The sequence below is a fragment of the Amblyomma maculatum genome, chromosome 7 (genome assembly GCF_055883805.1).
Source record: "Amblyomma maculatum isolate TAMU_Amacu chromosome 7, ASM5588380v1, whole genome shotgun sequence".
NCBI lineage: Eukaryota > Metazoa > Arthropoda > Arachnida > Ixodida > Ixodidae > Amblyomma > Amblyomma maculatum.
In genome coordinates, this window is record NC_139350.1 from 18,130,846 (window position 1) to 18,141,009 (window position 10,164).

The following is a 10,164-nucleotide window of genomic DNA, read 5'->3' on the forward strand; positions in this document are numbered from 1 at the left end:
TATCCAAGCAGAAGGGCCAGTGGCATCATTCTAAATGTTAACCCACACTGAGGCACAGAGTCCGCCAGGCAATAATATAAAAAAAATACAAGTTTTTCACAACCTTGGTTTGAGTGGCCCCGTTCCTCAAGTCCACAGTCCTTCAGCGGTACGCTCACAGCAACACAGAACCAGCCGGGGCGCGGTTCGCATGCGCAAAAAGACAACCCGCGCACGCGCGACAACAGCTGGACGCCGAGGTGGATCATCGTTCGTTTCGGAGCGGACGGTTGCAGTGTGCGTTGGTCACCGCTGAGCAGCACAGATCTATTCCATCTTCCAGAGAGAGAGCAAGGACTGAGCCGGCGCACGAGGGTCGTCGGGGTTCTCTATCCTCCGCACCACACCTTCTCACACACACTCGCGCAGCAGTAAAGGGAAAGGTGCAGTGGCCGCGTCCCGCTAATCAGAGTGACGGCTGCACGAGTCGGCCACCGGCACCGCGGTTCCTGCGCTCGTGCAGTTTTTGATCGTGCGCCGCCTTCCAAAGGATGAGCTCCATGCAGGCGCGGGCGTCTTCAACGCTGTCATGTCCCCGCACGCCGTCCACCTGCACTTCGCGGTGAAGATAGGCGCCGACCAGCGAACGCAGCGACCGACGGTATGGCAGACCCCGGTGATGGGGGAACACGACGGCCGTGTCCACGACGGTATCGTGCAGAATCTTGAGGCTGCGCAGGTCGTTCTCCAGGCCGTGGCCCACAAGCACCGTGGAGGCGGTGAAGAGGCGCAGCAGCACCGCCTGTACATCCTGAAGCGTGGTTCGCACATTGCGCAGGTGGTCGGCGGTGACGCCGCTGAACGCCGTGTTGTAGTCCAGCACGGGGCTGCCAGGCCTCACGTACGTTTCGTACACGGTCGCTCCGTTGGCGTCCACCACGCTCACCTTGGACACCTCGAGGCCGCGGATGGTGAAGCACATCTCGCAGTCGAGTGCAAACACTCTGCCGGAAACGTCGTGTCGGGGGCGCGTGCGCACGAAGCCACGGGCTGGCGCGTTGTGCTCGCCCCGCGCACCCTGGGCGCACACGTGGTACTCGGAGCGCTGGCAGCCCGGCTCTTCACCCGTAGCGCCACAGCACGAGAACTCGGGCATGCCGCGGCGAGCTATGTGATAGATGCAGTCGTCGTTGGCGTAGTACTCGCCGTCCGGTGTTATGACAAACGAAGAGCCGCAGCGGCAGCAGGTCTTGCGGCTCGAGTTGGCCGACGCAGCGTCCGCTTGCAACCACACGGCGCTGCCCGGCTCTTTGGGGCATGGGCGCGGGTAGCCGCAGCGGTACAATTCCTGAGGGGTCAGCCTGTAGCGCAGAAGCTGGTGGTACAGGTCGTCGGCGCACAGCGGCAGGTGCCAGGTGTCTTCCAGCGGGCTCGGGGGACCCCGGGGCGCGATCAGCGAGCGGACAGGCGCCGCGGCCTTCTGCCAGCTGGCTGCTCGCTGTTGACGTCGACCACCAGCTGAAGTCGCCAAGTACTTCCCGTTGCCATTAAAGTCCAGGCCCTGGATGATGCCGCTGTCTCTTTTTAATGTGGTCATTAGCCACGGGTGCAAGTACTGGCTTTTTAAATCCCGTTTCTTCTCTTCATCTTTCTTCTTGGACACCGCTCGCACCCCCTTCCGCACAGCGTTCTTTTCCTTGGTCGGTTTGGAAGGCTTCTTCCTTGATTCTGCTTTCTTCTGACTGGCGACAAGAATGAACACGAGAATTAGGACGCCGAGGACGGCGGAAAGCACTATCGTAGGTGAGCTGCCAGTTATAAACACTAGTTCGTCAGCCATGCTGCTGCTCCCATGTGCAGCACCCGCCGTAGTAGACAAGCCACTAGACGATGACACCACTGCAACGCACCAAAAGATACAACCTGCGATGCGTAATTCTGTCTCCTCCTCTTCTTCTTCTCCCTCGTTGTAATGGCACATACCCAAAGTGGGGGATTGGCCAGAATTCGTTGTAGGGGACATAATATTTTTGATAATGTCGATTTGGCTGTATGATATAGACAACCTAATAATTAGGAGCTAGTGTATCTGAAATAATTAGAAATTTTGAGGCGATGTAATAGAGAGCAATGAAAAAAGGAATAAAATTTTAAATTACTAAAGATAATAATAATAAGAAAAAATACAATTCAGACAGATCAGCGCTAACACACAAATCTTTCAGTAGCAATATTACAATTATGAAGTAAGTCACACGCTGGTTTTAGAGCATCCCCTTTGACGGTTGCACCAAAGGAGAGGAGGACAGGAACAGTAAATGGCAATCCTAGGCGAGTAAGAGGTATTTCTAGATAATTTCTTCTCTGAGTGGCATACCTGTGGCAGGAGAGGATGTAATGTTCAATTGTTTCCACGTCATTATACATGGTCATTACGGTAGGGTCCCACAACTTCTTTCTGCTCACTGGTTGCCTCTCAGCGGGTTAAACGGCGATTATTACCGAGAGGTGTCTCTGAATACAACCTAAAGGTAACATACACTCATCGAAGGCAGGAAATGATTAAGGTGAAGGTAATTAAATAGTATTACCGTTGTCATGCCGTCACTTCGTGGCTCTGTTCACGGCTGGTTTCGTGGCTATTAAGAATGAAATACATCACATAATGCAACCTAAAGGTGAACATAAGTCATGCGAGATCTTAGTAGCTTAATTTAACGTTGCAAAAAAAAAAATCAGAAACCATTTGGACATACAGGATTCGAGCAGATGCTTTATTCGCTTAGTGGTGAGGTAATTAGCGCCAATCTATTGCGCCACTAAAGCAACGAGTGCGATAGGCTTTAAATGCACTCTTATTCACTTTTAAAATATTTCTGTTATCTGTGGACAGGTGACGCTGCTCAGAGGACTTTACCGTTCAGAGAACAGAACGACACACCTGCGATACAACCAGCCTTGCGCGGATGGCGCTGGCGTCGTGTTGCCCAGTGTGGCTATTAATCCATTTCGTTTCGCGCTGCTTTCCGACTCCGAGAGCAAGGAGTGCGCATTCTACACGTGTAAGTCTAGGCCATCGCGCCACCGTGGTCGGAACCTCATATCAAGCTCATTAAAAATTTTTAAGTCGACACAATTGGACTGATAACTGAATCTTTGGGTGGTACAATATGCGAAATTTCGGACATGACCATTTACAGTGATAGCCGATCTTGATTTGTAGCCTTAAAGCCCTCAAGGGGAAGGGAGGGAGCATATATTCGCGAATTCAGTCGATGTTCTGCAAGGCGATTTCTTCTAATTCGTAATTTTCAAACCGTTACGCGGCACAACTAATTCCCCTCTCATTAGTGGCTGACTCGATTGTTAAGCCCACATTCATAGCCCTTGGCACAGTTACCGTATCAAATAAATAAGCGCACATTGCTCGGCATAACGAAATATGATATTCGGAGAGTCAAGGAAGCACTCACAGAGTAAGATACACAGGTGCGCCGACTCCGCCCTTGGGAAGACGAAGTTTTGCTACGTCGGAGAAAGCTTGTTTGCGGATGGCGCTAGGATTTATCCCCAACGCAGTTGAAGAGTGCCGCCGCCACGCCACCGCTCCGGTGATTCCGTGCTGCAGCTGCCTCTGTCCGCATATAAAAAGAAAAAAAACAGTACACAGTATGCGCTCCTCCCACGTCTGCCGCGCTTTGTGCCGTAACGTCTGCGTACTGCTGGTCTGGCGGCTGCCTACACCTGTCGACTCATTCTCGAGGGTATACGTAGACAACAAAATAAAAACGATACAGGCACAGCTTTATGTTGAAGTTTTATCTTAAAAGAGATACAGATTGGCGTACGCGCAATTATAACCACGAATCCACTTGTTGCGTTTTCCGCCTAGCAGACGACGCGCAAAGGTTCCACTCCATCTGCTCCCCACCTGTTGTTCGCGACACTCGCGCAGTCGCCCGGATCAAGCTCGGGGGCTTTTCATTGTGCAAAACTTTCGAGAGCTGGCGCACCGAGAGGAGGATCACGTGACCTAACAAAGCCGCATCGGCGAGGAAAGGGGAGCGAAAGGAGAGAGTACAGCGCAAAGCTGAACGCCGGACGCGGGCTCGGCGTTCGCGTAGCAAAATCGGCCTATGCCGAATGCATTGCAGCGTACCAGAGTCGGCGCTCCTGTCTTACCTTACTCCATAGAAGCACTAAACAAGTCCGGTAGCCCAACACAACCTACTACAGAACCATAGGCAGAGACAAAAAATGAGATGGTCTGACCACTGATTGAATCGAACTAATTTGGCTTCATTTTACGAGGGTTAGCGTTTGTGTTTAGCTGCTACTGGCCGAGTAGTTTTCAACTATGTATTACGATTCTGTACTGTGCAATTCAATTTTTTATCACGCCTAATTAACTTCGGGGGCTGAATAACAAGTAGCAGTTGGTTGAGTCCAATTGTGCTTGATAAAAGATATCTAACGTTAAATGTCTTCATGCTGCAGGGTAAAGTTCAATTTTTATTTACAGGTAGCTAGTTAATGGTTACTGTAAGTAAATATGATATGTTAAATCTGACTTCTGAGGTCAGGTGGAAAGCTAAGAGGAATCCAATTCTCCTAGATCCTTACATTCCGAATTAAACATGCTGTCCCCTCAACCATATTTAGGCCGCTTGGTTATGCAGGGCTTTACATCTGTGTCTGGTAATCTTTAAAATATTATCGCAGCATGCGATCCTGTGCCATAAGACGAGAGATATTCGAGGCAGAAGATAAAGTGTGACTGATTAAGCGAGTGGCAATATGCATGCAAGGGATTGGAAATGATCGAGGCGAGCCACGAACGAAGCCGACTGCCGCATTCGGCTCATACCGTAGAGTTACTTACTCTTACCTAAAGGGAAGCTAGGGACGCTGCACTTCAGAGTGCTGCTTGGTGCGGACAGTCCCATTTTGTCGGGAACACAGAGTGGCATTACTAGGATGTCTCCTCTTCATCGTCACCATCATCTCGACGCGCGAACGTAGACTACAAAAGCGATAGTAGCGATTGTAACGAAGGCGCGAAACCAGAAGACGTCAGTAAAAAAATTTATTTTCTCATATGCCACTAAATCTTCTTAAAGTGGCTGAGCAACCATATATATTTTCAAGACATTTTTTTTTCTTTAAAGTGTGCCCAAAAGTGCGAAGTATTAGTTTCCGTGCAGCTAAATTCTTAGCCGATAGCAAAAAAGCCATCGCATATTTTGGATAACGTTTACACTTATATGCGGTTTTGCACTCTTTTTGCAATGCAGTAATAATATTGAATGTTATGAAACGTTTTCTTGGAGAACAGCGTTTAGTTTTGCATTATGTGTGGAAAAAAATTGTACTTCTGCACCCGGTAACTCTCCGCCGCATCACGGTTTGCCGCCCCATAGTGGCTGATTCATTCATTCATAAATCTTTATTCATAAGGATGCCCTGAGGCCTAGAGGGAAACTGTTCGCCTCGAAGCTCCATACAAACTCCCATAGATTGCGACAGAGCTTTCCCTCTAGGTAAGTATACCCCTGTCACGCGGGCGCTTGTAAGGCCTTGAGAATTAATGTTCTTTGCTCCAAAGGCAGTTGACGCGCAGCTACATGGCAAAGTCCCGAGTTCTTTACGATAAAAGCTCGTAAAGGGAAAGGAGGCTGTCAACGGTCTTCAGCTGCGTAAAGGAGCAGCCCAAACCTATGCGCCGCCGAGCGGGCTAAAGAAAGCAGAGAAAAAAAAAGTTGACAAAAATATAATATTTAATATTACAATTAGACCTCATTGATTCTACTTAGACGTGAACTTTGCATTTCAACGAACTTTAAAAAATCTCGAGTGTTAATGGAAGACTTCTAATGTTTTCAGCAGCCGCATCGACATACGTGGTGAGAATGTAGATGAAATGTAAAAAAGAAAAACATTTCTTACTAAACATCCGCTTCAAACCTTCATAATCTTTCTTCATTAATGACTTGGTTATTTTTACTAACATAAACAAGGGAAGTCTTGTTCACTTATTACTTAAGCTGAAAGATATCGTCTACTTGAATTGTGGTAGTTGTTACTAGCGCCATTTCAAGCGATGTGGTCGAAGGCCGTTGTGAATAGCGCTCGACAAATGGAGCTCGCTGAGAATGCCTGAATTATCATCACCGTGGTAATCTATCTCCTTTCCATTTGCCGTGCAGCTGTGCCACTTCTCCTTTTAAGTTTTGCTCCTTTAATGCAATTAACCTCCTATAAAGTAAAGACCTTGGAGAAGTGACGTGTGACTGGGGTATTGAAACTATATTCCTCATACCATTAAAGCAGGAGTCCCTCCTATCCCCATTTTTTTTGCGACACAGACACGGTCACGTTCAAGTACAGCTTTCTTAGGAATCACTTTGATTTGAGAGGCAAGAAAAACAATGTTGTTACAAATATCGTAGGATGTAACTCCAAAGAGACACAGCTTTCTTAGGAATCACTTTGATTTGAGAGGCAACAAAAACAACGTTGTTACAAATATCGTAGGATGTAACTCCAAAGAGACATAGCTCAGATGAGAATTTGCAGTAAGCGCTCAGGGAACACAACTGCGTGAGGTCTTCTTCCTCGCTTCCCTTTGACCATCTTCTTCTTTCTCTGCCAACTGATAAAACAGGGCGCAATAATTTGGCAGATATGACGAACAGACTGATCGGTACGAGGCCTGACTGCTGAAGGAGTTTCTCACCGGTGCCTATTTTACAGACCCGCCAAAACGATGGTACGGCCCATGGCGAAAGAAAATAGAATTTGGCTCTTAGGTCTCAACTCGTGGGACAAACGGCAAAGGTATTCACGTTAAGGCCACTAAGGCACGTCCAAATGGCTTGGTTAAATCGGGGCTTTATATGTGGGGTGGTAGCCTACGCTATCGCGTCATACCCTTAAAGGCAGAACTTGTGTCCCCCATATTTAGATGCAAAAAACGACATTACCACCACCACCTAAAACGCCGGTGAAATTTGATGCGTTCGACGGAAAGCTGGTCGTGTTCGATGCAACGCTCGGTCGGCTTCAGTCAAAGCTTTCGCTCCACACTCGTGTGCAGTAGCCACAAATGGCAGGCGCTACGAAACCTTCAGAAGACGGCGTGCAGAAGGAACGGATGTAGAGCGCGATGCACGTATCGAGAAAAGAAGGAAGAAGGCTTTGACCGGTTTAATCTTTGAGCCTGGAGAGGTCCAATGTGGTCGGCGCTCAGAAATTGCACAAAGAGTGGGCGAGCATCAGTCCGCCACGCGAGAGTTTCACCGCCGTTTCACGAACAACCACTTTTGAAGTGTGTGTTCTGTGTGCGATAGGCTGTGGAATAAAAATGGTCTAACACCGGTGAGTGAGCTTATGCTTCCGACTCTTCATTTGGCCATAAGCATTGCCATGCAGCCGTTGCTTTCGCAATTCATCTAGGGTTAACCACAGTGAATGTATACAGCATGTATTGATACCTTTTGCATATCGTATGTAAGTGTTGCATAATGTTTTTTTTTATATTTTATATACACTAGAGGTGTGTGCTGTTGTCTGTGTTTATCTGTTTTAGGAGCCAAGGCCCAGTCAGGCTTGTCGCCTTTTGCCTTGGCTTCCACTTTCTTGTAAAAGAAAGGGGAAGCCAACTCCAACTGCAACTCAAAACCACAGACAAATTTTTCTTGACATGTATCCGACTATAGTCGACCCCCAGTTCCAAATGGCCATTTGGTGGCTAAGTATATTCTGTTGGTATGGCATCAGTACGCGTTGGTACTTTTTCGGTTGGATTCACGATATGACTTGTACCATGTTGTAGGTGAGGAGATGTCGGATGTCACATGTTTAGAATGCAAAGTCAGAGGATTTGATTTGAGTGTGTGTCTGTCCTGCAAACAATGTGGTCGGTGAAAAGCTCTGCATGGCACTAATTGACAGATTGAGACCCCGTGGACGGATTGAAGAATGGGTCGGCTGAAGGGGTGTCTGTGAAGTCTCATCATGTGACAGCACTTAGCACGACTGGCTTGTTAATAGTAACCCATTCAGCCTGACTCTCAAAGCAGCATTGTGAAGAAGAGTTCTGTTTTGCAACATGTCCGAGGCACTTTCATTTTCTGAATCTTCCCTAGAAACAATCAACAGCTAGTGTTCCACAAGGAACGGATGCATAGGGCTGCCGTTGCTAGAACCCGGATCTAGCCCATGCATATTATCTCGTATGGATCACGAAGTATGTACTATGACACATCGGTGTTGGCACCGACACGGCAGCCTTAAGCGCTAACCGCATGAGGCGACAATTCGCGGCAACATGCAGCGCGCGGGGGCTTAAAGCCGCAAAAGCACTCCCACTCGCAGCTGTCGCTCAGGTTATGATTTGTTAGAAAATTTCGCAGGAAAATGTCGCGTCACACAGAAGCCGCTCGCGAGGCATCCAAATGCAGAAGAGTTTGGTGGTGTGCCATTTCCTTTTTTGGAGCGAGGTTTGTTTTTCTAGTCCGTTTTGACGAAACGCCAGCTTGCAGTGGATCGGTTCGTGCCAATACATATAGTGTCTGAACACTTCAAAATAATTCAGCGAAAGCTGGGTGTAGCAATAAAGGCCAAGAAATAAGAGTGTGGTAAGGTACCTTTAGTTATTTATTTATTTATTTAACAATACTGTTAACCCTCAAGCGAGGGTCCTTACAGGGAGGGTATGAAAACTTCGTAGAAAATAGAATCATTCACAATCACTAAATACATCAGCAGAAGACAGTACATTCGTTCAAGCATCAAATAGCACTTTCAAGCAGATGGTCATCCAGAGATCGCTCAAATTCATGCAGATCATTCTGTTCTACAACACTCATTGGCAAGTCATTTCACATTTCAATTACATGGGGGAAGAAGGAATTTCTGAAAGCTTCACTATGGGCGTAGTACGGCTGAATTATCCGACTATGATTTGTTCTAGAACTCCGTTTGCCTGGCGCTTGTATATATGTTTCCTTTTGAATGTTTACCTGTCCTTGGAGCATCTGGAATAGTAGCTTTAGGCGATTTTTTGCTCTACGTATTTCTAATGAATCCAGGTTACAGGAAGAAAGCATATCTGTAACTGAGGCTGTCCTTCGATATCGGCAACAAATAAAGCGTACTGCGTACCTCTGAACTCTTTCTAATTGTTTCTTTAAATAATTCTGTTTAGGACTCCATACTACTGACGCATACTCAAGGATTGGTCTCACAAAAGTTTTATATGCAATTAGTCTTACATCTCGTGTAGCATTCTCCAATTTTTTTCTCAAAAAACATAACCTCTGGTGTGCTTTAGAGCACACCTCTTCTATATGTGTGCCCCAATTTAAATTTTGTGTTATTGTCATTTCTAGATACTTAAACTGAGTTACGTTTACCAAACACTTGTCACCAATGAAATATGGGAACGAAAGAACAGATTTCTTCGTTGTAATGTGCATGTACGTTGATTTGGAATAATTTATTTCCATGTTCCATTTTTTGCACCATTCGCTTAATGCCTGTAAAGAGTTGTTAATTCTAAGCTGGTCTTCCGTGTTTCTAACTGTGGAATAAATTAAACAGTCATCTGCGAATAGCTTCAGTCGTACATTCGGTTCCATGACAGCAGAGATATCATTAATATACACCAAAAATAACAACGGTCCCAGAACAGAGCCCTGTGGAACTCCTGAAAGAACTGGTAGTGAGGCGGACACATGACCATCCATTTTGACCACCTGGTTCCGATTTCCTAAGTACGCTTTAATCCATTTTACAATATTCATATTAATTCCAACTCTTTCCAGTTTAAAAACTAATTTATTGTGTGGCACCTTATCAAAAGCTTTGGCAAAATCTACAGCGATTATATCAATTTGCTGCTTCGCATCCATCGTCATTGCCAAATCGTGAATTGTCTCTACAAGTTGTGTAGTGGTGGAAAGGCCTGCTCGGAATCCGTGTTGGTGAGGGTAAAGTAAACAGCTTGTTTCTAGGTAATGAAAGATATGCTTCGCTATAATATGTTCCATAAGTTTACAAGAAATCGATGTAAGAGATATTGGGCGGTAGTTATTTACAAGAGTTCGGTTGCCTCCTTTAAACACCGGAATTACTAGTGCATTGCGCCAATCTTGTGGTACACAATGGGTGTGCAAGGATTTT

General features: G+C 46.6%; 1 protein-coding gene across 1 annotated transcript; it reads right to left on the reverse strand.

Moving 5' to 3' along the window:
• Nucleotides 1-445: 445 nt before the first annotated feature.
• Nucleotides 446-1,831, reverse strand: LOC146182772 (putative exonuclease GOR). The gene has a single exon (XM_084608913.1). The coding sequence runs from the start codon at nucleotides 1,817-1,819 to the stop codon at nucleotides 446-448; it is 1,374 nt and encodes a 457-aa protein (XP_084465039.1). The 5' UTR covers nucleotides 1,820-1,831.
• Nucleotides 1,832-10,164: the final 8,333 nt, after the last annotated feature.